The sequence below is a fragment of the Solea senegalensis genome, linkage group LG5 (genome assembly GCF_019176455.1).
Source record: "Solea senegalensis isolate Sse05_10M linkage group LG5, IFAPA_SoseM_1, whole genome shotgun sequence".
Taxonomy (NCBI): Eukaryota; Metazoa; Chordata; class Actinopteri; order Pleuronectiformes; family Soleidae; genus Solea; species Solea senegalensis.
The window spans coordinates 6,971,065-6,990,967 of NC_058025.1; the positions used below are offsets into that span (position 1 = coordinate 6,971,065).

The 19,903-nt window shown below is 40.6% G+C and overlaps 1 protein-coding gene and 2 non-coding genes across 5 annotated transcripts in view; all 3 read right to left on the minus strand.

The window, feature by feature from the left end:
• The window catches only part of sv2ca (synaptic vesicle glycoprotein 2Ca), a 48,684-nt gene continuing 28,781 nt past the window's right edge, over positions 1-19,903 (minus strand). For all 3 annotated transcript variants that reach the window (XM_044025601.1, XM_044025599.1, XM_044025600.1), the window contains 11 exons: positions 16,375-16,555; positions 15,111-15,262; positions 7,652-7,785; positions 7,181-7,270; positions 5,972-6,082; positions 5,802-5,890; positions 5,219-5,383; positions 4,976-5,109; positions 4,652-4,858; positions 3,610-3,769; positions 1-3,466 (listed from right to left, as the gene is read on the minus strand). In XM_044025601.1, the coding sequence (XP_043881536.1) occupies positions 3,283-3,466; positions 3,610-3,769; positions 4,652-4,858; positions 4,976-5,109; positions 5,219-5,383; positions 5,802-5,890; positions 5,972-6,082; positions 7,181-7,270; positions 7,652-7,785; positions 15,111-15,262; positions 16,375-16,555 (1,607 nt within the window). In that variant the 3' untranslated portion in view covers positions 1-3,282. The remainder of the gene's footprint in view (positions 3,467-3,609; positions 3,770-4,651; positions 4,859-4,975; positions 5,110-5,218; positions 5,384-5,801; positions 5,891-5,971; positions 6,083-7,180; positions 7,271-7,651; positions 7,786-15,110; positions 15,263-16,374; positions 16,556-19,903) is intronic.
• On the minus strand, positions 19,179-19,250 carry trnaq-uug. The gene has a single exon. It is a non-coding gene; the product is annotated as a tRNA-Gln (tRNA).
• trnaq-uug lies at positions 19,620-19,691 on the minus strand. The gene has a single exon. It is a non-coding gene; the product is annotated as a tRNA-Gln (tRNA).

Sequence of the window (19,903 nt, forward strand, 5' to 3'; positions counted from 1 at the left end):
TAGAGAACATAACTTTTATTGTATATATATTATTGTTTATATGCAGCACAGCCTGCAATCCCTGCCTTTCCAGTTTTACTCATTATTCACAGAGCTTAATTTGGCAAATATTTCTTCACATACAGTATCTTCACACACTGGACCTGGGAATATACGGCCCAGTCATCCTACGTCTGGCAGCTCCTTTACAACGATATACACAACTGTATTCTCCACATACATTTTTGAGTAACCTCCATATATGGATGAACAGAACCTACAAGAGTGATACATTCACATTTTTCCCCCTCAACAAAAACCTTAATATTGCCACCATTTTACCGCCGGAAGGGTTTACAGTAAGAACGCAAAGTTGACCACAAAACAACAGAAGTTTTCTTACATGCATGCAAGTTGATGCACACACACACGCACGCACACACACACACACACACATAGTAGCAGGTAAATAAGGACTTAAAGCAGGGGTCTCAAACTCTGGGCACACAAAGTCCAACTTTCTGGTAAAAAAACCCCCCAACTGTTCAGTCTGGGTGGATAACATGAGCTAAGATTATATCACAACACTGCATTATTTCAAAAGAATTTCAAAATAAAAGCATTTGTTTTGATACAGAATGATATAGTGCACACCAAAAACAAAATGGATCTATAAATATAAAAAAACCCAGACAGAAATAACTTACTATAACTTGACTTTAAGTGGCAGGCCGCATGAACGAGTTTGAGACTTCTGACTTAAAGCCAAGGACACACACATACACAGATACAGTAGATGGATTTATCACCTGGACACGGCAGGAGAGACATGAGGCAATCAAGGAGTTGTTGTTGTTTTATTGTTTTTTTTACACATTTAACCCAGAACATCACCAATATCAGATGTGATATGTACATAATATTTATACTCATGCATTCACACACACATACATACGGTACATACAATACTCTCTTTATCTCTGTTACACACACACACTCTGGCATACACGCACATAAATACAGTACATTAGCGATACCTCAAACATAACGTAAACACACCAGGAAATTCAACCAAAATAAAATCACTTCTTCTGTTATTCTTGCTACTGGCACATGTAAGTTGTTTTTTTTTTGCTTTCATTAGAATTTGTAAGTCACATTTCTGCTCTACAAATATGAACATTATCCACCGCACAAGAGTGGCACGGTTTGTGTATTTTCAGCCGTATTTCAAAATACGAGAGAAAAAGTTAGGGTTTTTTTGTGTGAAATGGAAATAGACGTTCATGTACAGTAAGTACCACTTTGGAAGCCAGTTTTTTCGACAGCAGTGCGAGGGCAAGCTACTTCTACGCTGCAATAACAGAGAGAGAGAGAGAGAGAGAGAGACAGAAGAACTGAAAAATACACAACAATACCTGTCACTTAAAATGGTACACATGTATAAAAGGGTTCCAATTTCACCCAATCCACATCATCTCTATGATTATTAATATGCCTTGAGGTCCCACTGCTAAATAGAAGGTCACGTTTTCAAGCGTTAGATCAAATGATAATCTGACAATTTGAGCTCAATTTCTTCCTCTGACGATTTCTTGTATAAAATAATGAAGAAAAAAAAAGCGCAGATGTTTCCTTAGGAGACATTTTCATCATGTGTGGAACAAATTGGCCCCCGATGTTATTTACATTATTACTTTGTGGTCTTGCATGGTATCTTATGTCATTTAGTCATATTTGAATCCACTGTCGCCCTGTGTAACATCTGATTTTTTTTTTTCTTATAAGAAGACGAGGCTTATCACACAAGAACACAAGTCCAATTAAAAACGAATAGTACGAGAAAATGCCATAAGAAATTGCACACATATTATTCACAAAAACACCATGATTATCTTATCAGTTAAATTTCTCTTCATGTTTCTTTCTGATCCTCATATCACCGGAACACGACATCACTATGGACAGACTGCTCCACTTAAGGAGAGGCACATTTCAAAAAGGCCATTCAGTAAATTCTTAAAAGGAAGTGGCATGACGTGTCATTATGGACGTCAGCGCCACGAGCAAGATCCAACACAAAGCTGAGGGAAAAAGCAGCAGGGGGAATTCACCAGAGAGCCATTTGTACAATAACACACACACACACACAAAAAAAATCACCATTTCCAACTTCCACAATAGCAAAGCAGGAAATAAAGATGAACAGATTCAACATAACGTTCAATTATTGGTACATGAAAATACAGTTTTTCAATATGGCCTTTTTGATTCTGGGCCGGGTAGGAAATGCAAGGGCTTGGTGTTGCTGTCGTTATTATAATTAACTTTGAAAAGGTTGCAGATGTCATACTGAGCAACTGTGTGTGTGGAGTGGGAAAAGTCCAGGTATATGTAAGTAACAATCTACTTCAAAGCGCACGTGGTCACTCAACGTCCACTTTATTAGGTTAGGGACATTAGGTTAGGTTAGGACATTACATGTCTGATGACATGTAATGTAATATCTAATCAGCCCGTCACACGAGTCAATACATTATGGACTTCAGAGTATTTCACAGACTGTTAATCTGCTGGGATTACCACACACAATCATCTCTCAGGTCAGAGAAAATACAGAAAGTCATCTTTAACGAGCAGATGTCACTCATTACAGGAACATGCCATGCCTACAACCTTGAAGAACATGGTCTTCTACAGTAGCAGGAGACCACACTGTGTCCTCTGTACCTAATAACGTGGCCAGTGAGTGAAAAATACCGGTAGCTTTTATGCATTTATGTATGTTTGACTGTCTGTGCACCGTCTACAACATGTAGCCCTGTGACTGTGGGGTCCTGCGGGGAAGCCAGCTGTCACGCTGGTGCGTCGCGTGTCTCCTCTGTCTGATCATCTATTCCTGATGTTGTCAAACAGCAGGTTCGCTGCGCTCATTACAGCTTGTTTTTCCACTTTCCTCCCCATCTGGCTCGTCTTAATAAGACTCCATCAATAATGAAAGCTTGGAGCTTTAACCGCGCAGTGACTCAGTACAAGATTTTGGCCAAAAGGTGCAAGAAGTCACTGAAAAAACACCTAAACACCATTACCAAAGTCCCAGTGTCCAAACCACTGCAAACCGCCAGCTCTGTCGTGTGCTAATACACTATGAAAATGTGGGATGTTTCCCAGCTTCACTTAATGTGATCGCAGGTGTGAATGTATGAACCAAGCCGTTTGCATTTCTTACCCAACTCTCCCTGGGCTTCCTCTCAGATTCACCCAGGTTTTATCCAGGTTTTACCCCAGTGGACGAAGCTGGTGTTACATGAGGACGTTTGCTCGAGTGTCAGGTAACCTGAGTGCAACCAGGCCTCCACCGACGAGCACAGACGACGCCATGAGGATGGGAATGGCCTTGGTGATGCCCACAAGAGAGCCAAAAATCAGGTTCCCCATGACGGCGGCGAGCTTACAAAGAGCATTGCAGAACCCAAACCCTGTTCCTCTGTGGAGAGTGAATCAAAAACAAAGATGAGTAAAAAAGTAAACAACTACATTAGATTTAACACTCGTATTCTTGTACACTTGTATTAAGTGCAAACAATGTAGGGGTAAATAGAAACTCTTAGGTATCGTTGTTGTTCTCACCTTCTGACAGTTGGGAATGACTCAGTGGTGACCACGTCCAGGGAGTTCCACGCAGAGATGCTCAGGCCGTTGTAAAGGCACAGCATGAAGATCATCATGGACTCACTGGTGCCAAACCACAAGAAGAAACAGCTGATGCCTGAAAGCACCATAGAGCCACCTGATGGAAACACAAAGAGAGAGCAGGAGTGAGGTGAGGGAGCATGTAGCTGTTACTTGTCTAATGTTCCACTGAATTATGGGAACTATGGTCCCTATTCAGACCTGGTAGGAACAGCACCCCTGAATGAATCCTATCACATGCACACAGAGTTAAGTATGATCATGCTGAGTGTGTCTACTAGGAGTGAAACTCCCTCTTCTTCTTCAGCCAGGTAACTTCCTCCCACGTTTCCCTCATTCATTTGAGCAGCACCACCACAAGGAGACATGAAGTGGGAGGTCAGCTAAGGAGGCAGTCTCTTTAATCCTTCTTAAGGACAGGTAGTGTTCATACATGCTCGGGGGTCTGTGCGTCCTCAAACCATCTACAAACGTGACATTTTTGTGATCGAATGTAAAGACGTGGAGGTTCTCAGTCATCCAGGTCATAATCTTCTTCAGTAGTGAGCTGTGGGCGACTGGACTTGCTTGAGTTGAGTTGAAGACGTTTCACCTCTCATCCAAGAGGCTTCTTCAGATCTGACTAAGACTCTGAGCGTCATTAAGTTGAACAATGCATCTACATTAATCTAAAGACAAATTCAGAACTTAATTGGAAGAGCCATGAATTTGGCGCCATAAAGCCTTACATTCAGGCTGACAATAAGGGTTCCAAGTGGGTTTGTCCATCCATGATGGGAGGCCCATGTGGGCAAACACAGGAGGGGCCACCATGGAAACCACTGTCAGCCTGAATATAACCTTTACGGGGGCCCACATTGTCGTGATGGCTGGGTCATCAGGTCGGAATGTGGTCTACGGTATGAATTATTTCAGCATCTGACCAGTTACCTTGCTGTAAACACAATCATTGGCCCCTTCATTCACCTATTATTCTTACCTAACATGGACAGACGGCCAATCTTGTCCATAAGAAGGGCGGACACGATGTTGCCGGGCAGAACAGCCAGAGTCCCGAGGAAGTTGATGAAGTAAACCCAGTAGGCACTGTAGTCGTCATCGAACGTCATCTGACATCCCGTCTTGTTGTGTGTGAACGTGCTGTTGACCACTTCTGTGCCGTCTATCAACTTGGAATCGTCGATATCTGCAGTGACAGTGACAAGTTTTCCACTTCATATCATTTCACTTGATAAATCTGAGAATCTGAACTTATGTCTAAGTTAGAGTACTGGAAATTACAAATAAAATTGTAGGCTCTCACCTGTGTTGAAGAAGATTGCATCGATGAAGGTGCAGTTGCGGAAAAAGGAGCCCACGGATGTCACATCATCAAAGTAGCAGTTACGAAAGGTGGAGTCAATGAAGGTGACGGACCTAAGCTTCATGTTTATGAACCTGGAGAAGCACATTTTTCTCTGTTTAATCTACAACATCTCTTTAATTTACACCATTTTAGACCCTACATCTCTATACTTGTGTTGTAGATATATGTAATAAATGTTACCGGTCATTAATGAAGAGGCCATTTTTGTGAATCTGGTTCTCCAGGGTGAAGTTGAAGGTGAAGTCCTCGATGCGTTCATTGTTGTGGATCTGCACTTTGGAGGCGTAGTCATCTGCCTGAAGGTGTTTAATGACATCGGGGAACCAGACTGACAGGCCATAATACCTGAAACCACAAGAATACAATCACATCAGGTCATCAATCAACTGATTATAATTCATCAGCCACAGAATATTGTTATTTACAGTTGACAAAAATATTGATAGCTCTTTCCGTGTGCAGCCAGACTCAGTGGAAGACGAGGGTACGTGTCCGCGACTCTGACACCTGAGGTTTCTGTTTGAATTTAAAAAGTTTTCAGGCTGTTTTCCCTCCTATCTCTGCTCCCACTGAGACAACAATGGGTCAGTATTGATCCACCAGCTGTGATTGATTCCAACACCATGAAACTTCTGCACAGCAGAGAGACCAAATGAAAGAGAAGCAACATGGTCGCAATCCCAACTGCCTGTAGTGCTATTGTCCGACTGAAGACGTTACAATTTTTCTGTGTCACAAAAGACAAAAAAAGAGAGGAACTCACCCAAATGACAGCGTTAACCACACCAGGGCCAGGCGCATCATGTTCTCTCGCATAGGGTAGTTAAAGCACTTCATCAGATTGTGGTAGATCTAAACAGAGACACCAGATTCATTACCCTTGAAGTAAAGAGAAAAGGACCTGACCTGAAAATGAAAATTAGAAATATTTACCCCATGCATTTCTGCCTTCATCCTAAAGAAAACCCTGGAAACTGGGTTGCCAGATTCTGATTCCATTTCAACCAGTTCATCCAGCTGTTTGGGAATCTTGATCCTGTTTACCTGCAAAATGAAAACAACATTTTGCAGGTGTATGGAAAACAAAATAACATAATATGGTCAATTCCCCTTTTTAGCATAGTATTATACATTATAGTGTAATACAGTACAGCATAGTACAGAATAGTGTAGTATAGTATTGTAAGGGTATAGTGTAGTCAAATACACTATAGTTTAGTATATTATAGTATATAGTCGTATAGTACAGTATAGTGTAGTCAAATACACTATAGTTTAGTATATTATAGTATATAGTTGTATAGTACAGTATACTATAGTACAGAGTTGTACAGTATAGTGTAGTCAAGAACACTACAGCATATAGTAGTAAACTATACTGTAGTAAAGTACAGTATAGAATATTGCAGTATAGTACAGTATAGTGTACTACATTATAGTGTAGTATAGAATAGTATAGTATAGTGTTGTGTAGTATTGTATAGTATAGTATAGTGCAGTATAGTATAGTATAGTGTAGTATAGTGCAGTATAGTATATTGCAGTATAGCACAGTATAGTGTACTACATTATAGTGTGGTATAGTGTGGTGTAATGTTGTGTAATTTGGTGTAGTATAGTATAGTATAGTATAGTATAGTGTAGTATAGTATAGAATAGTATAGTATAGTATAGTGTAGTGTAGTGTAGTGTAGTATAGTATAGTGTAGTATAGTATAGTGCAGTATAGTATAGTATAGTGTAGTATAGTACAGTATAGTATAGTATAGTATCGTATCGTATCGTATCGTATCGTATAGTGTAGTGTAGTCAAATAGTTTTGTATTCTCATGTTTAGCTGACTTGAAGACAGAGAGCATCATAACTGTAATGAGGCCAAATCACGATGAAAAAGATGAATATAAACAGTGTGTTGTACAGCGTACGATCAGTTTAAGAAACACGACGACTAAGAGGCTTTTTCCCAAAGTGCAGCTTGTGCATCACATAAGCCTGAATGACACAAAACAGCTTTCAGAATCTTTATAATTCAGATATGATGCTGCACAGTGAAAGCGTTAAAACCTGTCCCACTGGTGGCAGATCATAAGCCTCTTTACTGCCTTAAGCATCAGGAAACCCAGGCGAGACACAAACACTCACCGTGAAGACTTTCTCCGGTTGCCCACGCGCTCTCATGTTGGTGTCATGGATCTGTTTGAGGATCATCCAGGCTTCATCGTGCTTCCCCACCTGACAGGAGGCAAAGTCAAGAGAAAGAGGAAAAGAGAAGACAGAGTGAGTAACTGTCTCACAACTACATTCATGCACAGTGTTAAGAAAACATGTGCATTTGGGTTTTTACCAGATGGACAAAAATGATGAGCGTCACGACAAAACTGACTCACTTTACTTCAAAGAGTAATAATCCAGCAGCAAAAAACCTGCTGCCTCTTGTTCTTTTTTTCTGAGGATATACAGTATATAAGCCCCGTTTTTGATGACTCACGCAGTTTCTTTTGGCCTGATCTGTCGTGAGTGCTGGTAATGTCGCTACACCACGATTCTTCAAGATTAAACTCATTTTAGCGGATCCACAGAAAAAAAAAATATGAATCGTGATCATTTGTTTACCTCAAGGTAGAATCTGGGGCTTTCGGGCATGAACGTCAGCGCCACCACAGCGCACACACAGGGGAGGGCACACACGACCACAAACACCCTCCAACTGTGGAACTGGTATGCTGAACCCATGCTGAAGCTCCAGCCTGTTGGAGGAGGCACAGAAACAGCAGTGACAATGAGACCAGATGAAGACGGAGGACACGGTGGGTGAGCAGCAGCACTTTAGGGAAAAACATGAGGTTTGTTGCATTGTTCAGTTAAAGTGATGTCAGTCTGTTCCATTCTAAAGCTGTGGGAATAATACATCACTCCTTATATGGACATCCTGGGTGGATCATTAATGAATTATGATTAATTCTATGTCACATATTTAAAAACACAACAAAGATTTTTTTTTTTATTTCCAAATTTCACATCTTTTGTGAGTACTTTTTACTCAGGTGTGTTTATCTAGTAAAAAAAATAATAATTCCATCAGAATGTCTATAGGTTGTGCTGAAAAAGATATAAGTCACTCTATATTGCACATTCTTATAGCCAAGCAGCATAAATGCTCTGTGTTGTAAGGGTTAAAATCACCTCCTCGCCCAAAATTGGCCAAACTTAACTGAAAGTTACATAAGAGTATAGTGAAGTGAGGGATATTCAGCTGCAACGTTTACATCCATATTCAACTTCACAATCGCTGCGTTCTGCAGAAAAAACCCTTTCTTGCTGTAACTAGATTGAGGTTAAAACACCGGGGAAGCGCAGCCTTTGCAGTGGCGGCCTCCAAATTGTGGAACGAGCTGAAACCCAATTCTTCTTCTGTCTTGGCGTTCCGTGACCATGTGTAAGAGTTGTCAGTTTTTGTGTTTTATACTTTTATTGCTCCTGAATTTATGTGTTTTATTGGTTTTATATTCTCTTTTTAAGTTCTTATACTGCATTGTTTTATATCCTGTCTGTTTTATGTATTTTTGCGATGTTCAGCACTTTGGTCAACTCTGTTGTTTTTTAAATGTGCTACAGAAATAAATGTGGATTGGATTGGATTATAAATGTCGCTAAATTTTACAGACTGTAAGTTTGTTTGACGGGAGTTAAATGATGTTGTTTTTTTTATGTTTGGCGCTCTGGTAAATCACAGCGCTGCCATTTTCTTATCTCATATTACGTTAATTACCATTTCACACCATACAGCACTTCCTTTTCTAAGTGTTTGTGTGATTCATAAAAGGATCTCTGGCAGGTGACTATTGAGCCAATCTTCAACTCACAGGAGCATCATAAAAATAAATGGGATGACTTGAAATGACGCTTTGAGAAAAACAGTGACTAACTAATAAGATGTATCTGAGAGGCTGATTCTAAATGTGACGTGTGAACCTTTTACTGCAAAAGGGCCGCAAAGGAACTGCAGATAAATTAGAAAAAAGAAAAAGAGCTCTGCAGCTAAAGCAGAGCGATGTGTGTGTGTGTGTGTGTGTGTTTGCCCACAGATGAATGGCTCTCCAGGGGCAGCTGTGAGAAGTGCAGAGGGACGGGTTAATTGAATGTGTAGGAAAGAAATTGAGTGTTTTCTGCTAAGTTAAATCTTGTTGCACCTGATCTCAGCCCACAGGCACTCTGCTAGACTCATTAATCATTGTAACACACACACACGGCTCACAGTGCATGTCTGCATACCCACACACAGAAAACCTTACACTGACTTAAAAAAGGGGGAAGAAATGAATACAATGAATAACCTTATTTAGATGAGTGACACTACTAACCAAACACCATAATACCATATATATGTATGTATATATGTATATATACAGTGTACATATACATATATGTATATATATATATATATATATATATACATACCCAGGTACACAACCATGAGTACATACAGTACAAAACATCATACATTCGCCAAAAGACTGTTCAGTGTTTAGAGATAGAAAATAATAAAATGGTTGTTTGTTACCACACGAACAACACGGACAACCTGGTGCAAAGAAATCAGTGTGTGACTTTTAAATATAAAGAAACAGAAGAAGCACACAGTGCTAGTAAAGCCAGAAAAGGATCATACAGTTAGACTACGGCTGAAAACACAAAGAAGCGGCCACAAAAAGTGGATTCTACTGCTGAAAAATGCTCGGTCAACCTAAGGTGCGGTGCTTGGTTCTGGCGATGGGGGTCAGGAGGTCGGAGTCAGCAGATCGGAAACGGTGGGTGGAGGAGTGGCGGTGGAGAAGGTCAGTAAGATAAGAGTGGGCAAGGTTATTGAGGGCTTTGTATGTGACGAGGAGGAGGGGTTTGTACTGGATTCGGTTGTGGACAGGGAGCCAGTGGAGCTGTTGGAGGATGGGGCAGTAATGTGGTCTCTGGAGTGAGTGCGGGTGAGTAACCCAGGCAGCTGACTTTGGTGTGTATTGCAGTTTTTGGAGGTCAGTGGAGGGAAGTGAAAAAGTGAAAAGACAGATAAATAACACATGGGATCAGACTACACAAATTTAGACAAATTTGTGTAGACATCGTGAACGTTGAGTGGCCATTTGCATAATTAAAGAACAGAGATTTGGCATCCGAGACGCTCCGTGAAACCCCCGACAAGAAGTCTGGTATGTAAGTGTATGTGCTCCTGGATGTTGACCAAAAAGGTGGAGTGCTCTGATATAAACATGGAGAAGCAATGCTGCTGCTGCTACTGTTAGGTGGAACAGAGACACAGAAGAAGATTTCGTCAAGCTTTGGCGAGAGAACCTGTGCCTGTTTGACGTCTCCTCAAGAGACAACCTTTAAAAAAAACACAAATGTTGGCGAGTCATAAGCACTTCAGTAACCCAGTGAGTAATGTCCCCACTCCCCAATGACCTATGAACTCGTGCAGTGTTGTGAACATTGATTGGTCGGGTCACGGTGACCATCGTGAAAGACACAAATATCTTGTAGTCTGATCCCGACATTACTGTATTGCTGTACAGAGGAAGAAAGTAAGAGCTGTCTCTGGAGGACACAATGTATTGTAGCTCTGCATTTGTGCACTTGTGTTTTTGGGGAGGAAGCACAGAGACCGTGACAGTCGTGACCTCCCACGTCTCTCAACAGATCGTGCCTCGTGGAGATGCTGCACCAGAGGGAATAACACCATTATTCATCAACAGGCGTAGGAGAGGAGTCACAGGCTGGGGAGGGGGGTTAACACTAATGGCTGTGCCGGAAAAGCGCTGCTTGGAGTTAATCTTGCAGCGTATTAAAATCCGGCTTTGATAGCAATTCATACATCAACTGCTAAAAACAACTATCTACAAAGGAGAGTGGGCGTCTGTTACAAGTGGTTCCAAAAAAACTGCACCAGAGAGATGAAAGTGTCTCTGTAGAAAAGAGAAATAATTGGAAAAAGGGAAAAGAGCAAACACGGCAAAGAGAAACAAACAGACAGAAAGAAATGCATGTGCTTTAAATTGACTATTTGCACAGTATTTGATGAGGTTTTGAGCCGAGAGAGAACATATCTCAGGTGGCAGATGAGTCTATGATGGTGTCACTCTCAATCGCTGTGTTCTTTGTTGGGCAGCAGCTGCAAGAGGAATGACTTTTCTAGTTGACGTCTTGCCCGAGTGTTTGATTCTGCTCTTTACTTATTTCCCTTCCCCTTTCTGTGTGTGTGTGTGTGTGAGTGTTTGTATGTATCTTCAGAGAGAGACTTCTGGACAAAAAGAGACAGAGTAACAGACAGAGAGAGAGAGAGAAAAGGGGAAGGAGTTGTTCAGCAGTGATTGCCTTTTCTGCAGATATGTAGTGTGGCTCCGTGCCCCTCAGGGCGAGTGTTTTGTCCATGCCATCGGAAATCTCATTACAGGGATTATGTACATAATTGACTCTAAGTCTATGGATGACTGAGTCAGCACTGCTGCACTACACCCAGGCCCAGACACTGGAGAAAGATAGATAGTTTTTTTAGACCTACACTAGCATTTAAGAAACGTGGTGGACTAGTGTGAAGAAACTCAATTTACAATACATTCGGTTAACACTTATAGTTCAGTAATAATATGGTAAAATATCATGTCTGAGAATAGGAACAAAAACCTACAACTGCTGTTTATTTTTGCATGTAAACGTTTATAATTGTTCTCTTTTTGGGTGAATGCATGGAAAGGGGTTCAGGTTGGGGGGGTCTGGTTGTTCTGGACATGGGGGGCAATCTCCTATTCACCTCCTAAACTCCTATTCACTCTCCTATTAACCTACTCTGCATGATTTTGGGAAGAAGCTGGAGAATCAGGAGAAAACCCACACACCCACGCCCAAGGTAATACTTGTAATACTCTAACTCATTATGTTAGTTGCAGGGAATTTTGCAGGGTAGTCTGTGCAATAACCATGAATCATGGTTGAAAAATGCTCATTTACCTGTTTCTGTTTTGTCTTACTACATTTTTACTTATTACTATCACATTAAATTGGAAATAAGATGGTTTTATTATGACATTACATCCCTAATACCATGTTATTACATGACTGTAATGTAAAGTATTACCTGCCTTTCAGTAAAGATAGAGGTAAGCGACATTGATATTTAAATGTTTATCTGAAGATATGAGCAGTGAATAATGAGTGCCGGGCTTTTCTTGGTGGCAAGTAAACTGCGTGAAACTCTGTCGTCAGCTGTGTGCTGAGCAGATCTCCTCCAGGACTCCAGCTGTGAGTCTGCCTGGTGGCTTTTGGGAGACATTAGAAGTCAGTGAGTGGAGAAGATAAATGAGGTCCCTGATGATGTCGTCTCAAACAGCCGCGCCGACGCACTCAAATTATAACCCGTTCATTCAAAGACGTGAATGTGTGTCCGTGCAAATTTATTGTGTAAATGATGCGAGGGATTACAATTTATAAAACAGTATATTACTATTTTAATTAATAAGAAAGTGAGATTAAGCTGCTACATCACTAGTTTACTATTCGTTTTTTGTCTCTTTTGAAATACTTTGGCTGCACCAATACTGAACTGTATTGTGATATGAAACACATTAGGGCGCGCCAGACTATCAACAGGGAAGACAGGACAGGAAGCAGAATAAATAAAACTTTAAAATAAAACAGGAAACAACTGAAAACCAGGCAGAGAACTCAAAGTACAACAAAATGTGCCATAATCCAGGGATAATCCAGGGGTTGTGACAATCTTACGAGGGCGTGTACACAAGGCAGGTCACGGCGTCTTCTAATCTTTTTATCTCAAAATCTAGTGTTTGCATTTCTTTCTTCTTCTTTTTTTTTATATCTTTATTGCTTTGCTCTTAATTGTTCTTTTGCCTTTTTTGTGTTCTGTTTTTGCTTTGTCTGTCAACACACTTTGTAAACTTGTGTTTTTTAAAAATCACTATGTAGTGTAAAATGATTATTCATTGTAGTGAATTATCGTCATTCTGCAATTTGGCAGTATAAGCACTTCTTCCCCAAACGAAGACGAAAAGTCACGTGCTGCAGCTTTACCTTCAAAGACCTCACATGTCACATGTTATTATTTTCAAAATCCCTTGAAGAAGACCTGCATGTTTCTGTTACTGTAAGTGACGTGCATGATAACACACACACTGCATTTGTAGAGAGGACCCTCAGAATCACAACTAAATGCCTAACTCTCACCCTTAAAAGCCCTTTAAAGTTTTGAGGAGCAGCCAAAATGTCCTCGCTTTCCCCAAATGTCCTCACTACTTACGGTTTTTTGGTCCTCGCAAAGATACACATACAAGAACACACACTGTCTCTCTCTCTCTTGCTGACGTCATGGTTTGGCTAAAGCATGATCTGGCCATAAATCACCTCTAGCTGTAGCTTCGTCCCATTAGAGCAAGGAGAAAAACCTAATTATGCTTGATCAAGAAGAACACTCTGCAGAGACAGAGGATGGAGAGAGAGAGAGAGAGGAGAGAGAGGTAATAAAAGGAAGGACAGAGTTAGGTGGAGAGAGAGTGGGAGAGTACAAAGCAGGAGCAGAGGGGGAGCAGTAACAGGAAGGGACAGCAGGTTAAGAAAAAAAGACAAGGAGTCACAGAAGACGAGACGGAGATAAAAGCTCGTTCCCCTGTTTGCGTTTGTTGTCATGATGAGTGGGGATGATATCGAACGCGGGATTGTCATAAATCACAGCGTTGTCTCTCTACCCCGCTGGCTCCGCACCCTCTCCCTCACCCTCCCAGCGTTCATCTGCTCTCTGGTATCAGTGCATACGTTAATCTCTTAACCTCTGCCTCTCCCAGCCTGCAGCGACTCAGAGCCGCTAAGTGATTGATTCTCAAGGAAGCTGCGTTTGACACGTCCACCCGCAGACGCGGGGAAGCCTTATAGTTTTGGTCCTTGTCCTGTTAAATGTACAGTGGGTAGAGCTGAATATGTATTGGTGAAGTAACAGTATATGACGCAGCTGAATATCCATCACCTCACCCTTCCCTTCAAAGCAGTGTTCATTTTGAACACAATGTGCGTCAACATGTTCTAACCGACAAAAAACGAGGTGTCAAGTAAAAAAAAGTTGATGTAACAAAAACGACAACGATATCTAATGGCACTTTCGTCAACGAATAAAAACTAGATTAAAATGTTAGGGCGGTATGGAATTAGACGTGTGTCAATATTATCAAGTAACACTTGACAAAGCAAACAACACTTTATGAATTGACCAAACAAGAATTGAAACACAAAATCTAAATACACATATTGCTAATTAAATATCGATGTAATCATTCAAAAATATTGTATTTTATTTGTTTGAAAATACACTTTTACTTTGCGATGATCGGAATTTTGCTTGCTCCCTAACTTGTTCTTTGCTCCCATGGACTGCGATTCTGTCCATGGGCGGGACTTAGGAAGCTGCCTGCTGCTTGGCTACTGAGTTTTGAGCGACAACTCAATGGACCAGAAGTAGACACGGGCTTGGAGTGACTGACCGCCTGGAACTCGTTCCCCAAGTTATCCCCACTGACATCCGACAACAATAAAATAATTGTTAGTATTGCGTTTGTCGGATTATCTTTGAGATATTACGAACAAGTTTCAGACGGACAGTGACTCCAAGCCTGTGTCTACTTCGGGTCCTTGGCTGTCGCCAACTGGGAACCAATCAGAAGAGAAGAATAACAACAATAGATCCAAGCAGGCTAATCTCTTTGCGAGGTACCAAGGTTAGGTCGATCTCCCCGGATGTCAACACGGAGAAGGAGGACATGCGAGGAAAGTGGCAGAAATTATGGAGTTAGGAAGAAAAAGAAGAGACGAATTTCACGTACGATATTTCAGAAACCATGAGGAGCCAAACTCAAGGTTTACCTGAAGCGGAGGCGAGTCATCCAGTAATCCATGCAAAGGCTCAGAAAATCTACAGCAGATTTAGTCGACTAAAACATGATTATATTTCGTCATAACATTTGCAGTCAGAATCAACACTGCAATGTTAACTTGAGAGCAGTTTTTTAAATTGATCTCTCACCATAGTGTGGTATAATGGCCCAGGCCATCGCTGATGCATAGATCTCTCCAATCATCCAGAACATACACAACCAGCTCAGATGTTCTCCTCTTTTCTCCCTGGACAACACTTCTGCAAAGAAGGAGAAAACGATGGGCACAGCGCCCCCTATTCTGCAAGAATCAGAGAGAGAGAGAGAGGGAAAGTGAGAAAAACCCCAAATCACATTCAAGAATTGTATTTATGATTGTTGCTTTTGCCCTGATCCCTCGGTTTGTATTGTTTTTTATCTCATGAGCTAATGTATTAGAAACTGTCTGAGTCACATTACACAGCATCGATCCTATGCAAAGTGTTCTTTTTATTAAAACTGTAACCAAACATTTCTGCGGAAAACACAATAGAAAATAAAATCCTCTTGATTCAGTGGCATAGGTTGCGTTCCTGGCAGTTGGGAAACCCTTTTCAATTAATGTGAAGGTCCCTGGGGAGAACGCTGCAGATGCAATTACTGAATTAGTTCTTAAAGGAACAGTTACACTGCCAAAGGAAGAGGACACAATAAATCAATAGCTGCACCAAGGACCAGAAACGACAGCTGAGTTCTCATTTTTTAAAGAACACTCTGTGATAATGTAAATTAAAGTTTTATTTATTGCACTGCAAACACTGAAAAAACATTTATTTATTTATAGCTGGAAAGAAAGGTTTTGATTTCAAACCTCTTATGATAAAATAATCTTTCTGTAGAGATCAGTGAAAGAACACTCTGTCTGAAAACCGTGGCCCATGGGCCACATGAGGGCCCCCCACTCCATTTCATGGGGCCTGCCACTTAATTTATAGATTCATTTTGCATCACATATGTTTTTTTACTGTGTTCCATATGAAAGCAAACACTTTTATTGTGAAACTGTGAAATATTAGAACAAATATCATTATTGCGATGTCATTTTGAGCTCGTATCAGCTACTGTACCGCTACTGAAGAGTTGCTTATTTTTTCCAAAAGGTTTGACTTTTGTTTTTGTCTCCCTTACTCTAAATAATGATTAATAGTAATTCATTAACCACAAGTGCAAACATAACAAGTGGAAAAATGTATTTGACGACAACAAAGGGAATATAAATTAAAAGAGCGACGCAGACATGGCCCAGGAGAAACACTCCTGAAATAGATTTTGCGTCATTGAGATTGATTCTTTACCTTCACTGATTTATTTTTTGGAAGTATATATTCTGATAGTGTGAGAGAAGTGAGTCACCTCTGTGTACGTCACACTCACCCGAAGCCGGCGAAAAGACGGCACAGGAGGAAGAGGCCGTATCCCTGGACGAAAGACGACAGGAAGGCGAAGAAGCCGTTTGTGGACATGCAAATCAGGAGACACTGTCTGCGGCCCACTTTGTCCGACATCCCTCCCCAGAAGAGCGCTCCGACCATCATTCCCAGGTAAACAACGCTTCCTGTAAAGAGAAGAAGGAGAAACAGACAGAGTTTTTTTTTATTTGCATTAAACTCACATTAATGCTTTGGTGTGGAAGCATATTGCATTTACTTAAAATTGAAAATCAAAGAATTTACGGTATTATTAATTTGTTGCTACCTCTAAACATCCCACGAGAAGCTCTCGGGATGCGATACGCTTCTGTATAATATACAGTTTATCCATCCACATATTTATTTAAATGATCTTGAAGAAAGATTGCAATGTCCAGCAGATCTGAGTGTTCTTTCCGTCTGAACATCAACAAAGTCCTGAGGTTCCTGCGTTAAGTCAATAAACTAATCACACTATCATTAATACTAATATCACTTAAAGACAGGAGAATCTTCCAGTGTCCTGAAGCCCCAGCAAAATAAAACTGGATTAAAGTGATCAACTGGGACATGTTTGCTTTCAGCTGAGCCTTCGAGATGGAAATGGAAGCTTCTCAGTTTAATCATTCATTCTGAAAAACAGATGCCGAAAAGAAAATCTCATAAATTCAGATCCAGAAAAAAATCTCATAAATTCAGATCCATTCAGTGTGAAAAGATGATCTTCATTGGTGACTTTGTATTGACCATAAAATAAAACTGTTCTGAAGAGAATGTCAACTCTGTGGGATAAGATTTTGAAAATATCTACAGTAAGTATCCACTCCACTCTGACTCTCAGCCAGGAGGAGAGACCGTGTCCTCTAAATGTGCCTCTGCTGGCAAATGGCAACGTGTCAAATTAAAAGATGGAGCTACATTAAGACTGCGCCTCCGTTACTGCTAAATGTTCACCAGTGAAATGGAAGTTATGTTGAATGACTGACTCCATATGGAAAACTGAATTTACTGATGATCATTGCTGTTTCAAAACACACACACGCACACACACACGTTTGAGCAGATATTCTTCTTAAGGACACTTTTACCACACATTTTTATAGCCTAAACACATGGTTACCAAACTGTGGTACATGTCGTACCAGTGGTACACAAGCTTTCACTGGTGGTACTTGGAGGAAAATCTAAAATATGTTTGTAGAAAATGAAACAAATAACTAAGAAATAATAACTAGGGTCTAGTTATACTAGTTATGTGTTGCTATGCTTAATCTAATGTCACTATACGAGTGTGTGAAGTATATTTGAGGCAGAGGAGGAGAATGATGGGAGAGAAAATGATCTTATCGGCAATAATTCTGCCTCCTGTGAAAAGTCTGTAGCTGACTTTGCTCGACCTATTTACACCACTGTATTTTAATGTTGGGGATAATGGTGTCACTTCAAGAACTCAATATTTTCTGAGATTAGAATTAGTCATTTTTGCACACGCACGTCCTCTGCATTTAACCCATCCTTATGACACACCAGTAGTGAACACACCCAGGCCTCGGCAGCACTTATCTGATCAGATAAGAGTCCAACTCTTTTACTCTTGGCCATAGGCTGCCATGGCCAGGTGGGACTTGGTATAAACAGTTTGAGAACCACTGGCCTAAACAAAGCATTAACTCTAACCTTACCCATAAATACAATTCAAATCTTAGACCTAAACTTAACCAGTTCCTCAGAAATGAGGTTCTGCCTCACTAGGACCAGGTTTTGCTTCCCACGAGGAGTACTGTTTATGCTTGACAAGGTCCTGAAAAGAAACAAATACACACATACAGTACACTGCATGTACAGTATGTATCACAGAGTGAAGACAATTAATGTGAAGCTCAGCTGTAAAACACTCGGCCTCACAAACCCAAACAGCTCTAAGACTGTTCTGTACTGCAGCACTGATGAATAAATACAGCATGTAATGGTCTGAAACCAGCTGTGATCACTGAGGAGACAAATGTGAACAGTAGTGCACGGTGACTTAACAAAATGGCCCTCTGAGCTCTTTTAATCTCTCTCGACACAAATAGGATCAATGCGCCAACAAAATGGCATCGATTTCTCCCGGTGATTGTCATAATTCTGCTCCTGAGAGAGGAGCTCATTGTTCCTGCTTTACTCTACATTGTATGTGGCATTTTGTGGTTAAAGAGCTGCCTTCATGGACCCTAAAGCGGGGTAGGAATTTTTTTTTGCCCTATTAAACATGTTTTTTGGGGACATTTTGGACATTTCAAGGGTAGTTTTATCAAATTTTGACGTGCTCCGCACAGGTTCTCTGCATTAAGGCCTTTTTAATACCAAAATTTGCATATATTTTATTTCTTGAACACGTCACATACATAATCTGTATAAATCCCACAATACTTTTGTGTTATTACAGGGTCATGAGTAGTGTGAGCTACAGATGTCTAAAGGGCCCATAATCATTTAATCTTCTAATCCTCAACTCTGCATGTTTTTGGACTGTGGGAAGAAACCAGAGATCATGGAGAAAACCCATGCACACACAGCACAGCCGCCAGGAACAAGCTGGGGAACAAACAAGTGTCTAGCCCAAGGACACGTCAGCATGTCAATTAGCAGAGCCAGGAATGGAACCTTCGAGTTGAAAGAAAATTTGCTCCATAATTCGTAAAATCTGTTTTTATTTGTGTGTGTTTTAACTTTTGCCATTCGTAATAACTTTATCAATTCTTGTGGCTCTCACTTTTTAAAAAGACGAGGTTCCACCGAGACTTGAACTCGGATCACTGGATTCAAAGTCCAGAGTGCTAACCATTACACCATGGAACCACACACGCAAGTTGAGTTGTTTGTTTGTCCATTCAAGGAATCTTGGCATAATCTTTGACATCAACTTTAAATTAGATAAACACATCAAGATAAAACCTTACCTCCCCCACAGTGACTGCGAGTGATTTTTTATGATATTAAGATTGAATTAATGACATTCTTCATATGTGGGTATAGACCAGTCCAATTTCTTCGTCGGCTACAATAAGCAGCAGCGTGTGCTGCCTCCTACGTGTTCCTTTCCGGTTCAGGATTGATTTTAAGATTTTATTGCTTGTTTTTTTAAGGTTTTAAAGGGATTGGTCCCAACTTATTTATGTGATTTGATACGTCTCCAGACTCTTGTGGCTCTCACTGTTTAAAATTACGAGGTTCCACCGAGACTTGAACTCGGATCACTGGATTCAAAGTCCAGAGTGCTAACCATTACACCATGGAACCACACAAGCAAATTGAGCAGTTCGTTTGCCCATTCAAGGAATCTATTTTTTTTAACATGATGCTTTTAATTAAGTTGTGAGTCAAAAATCACAACTAAGTATTGTGCTGAGCCATCAATAATTTCCTACCCCAGAACAAACGATAGCTCCAACTGGAGAGATTTCTTTTCAGGCCCAAACTGACAGATTTACAAATAATAATAATAATAATAA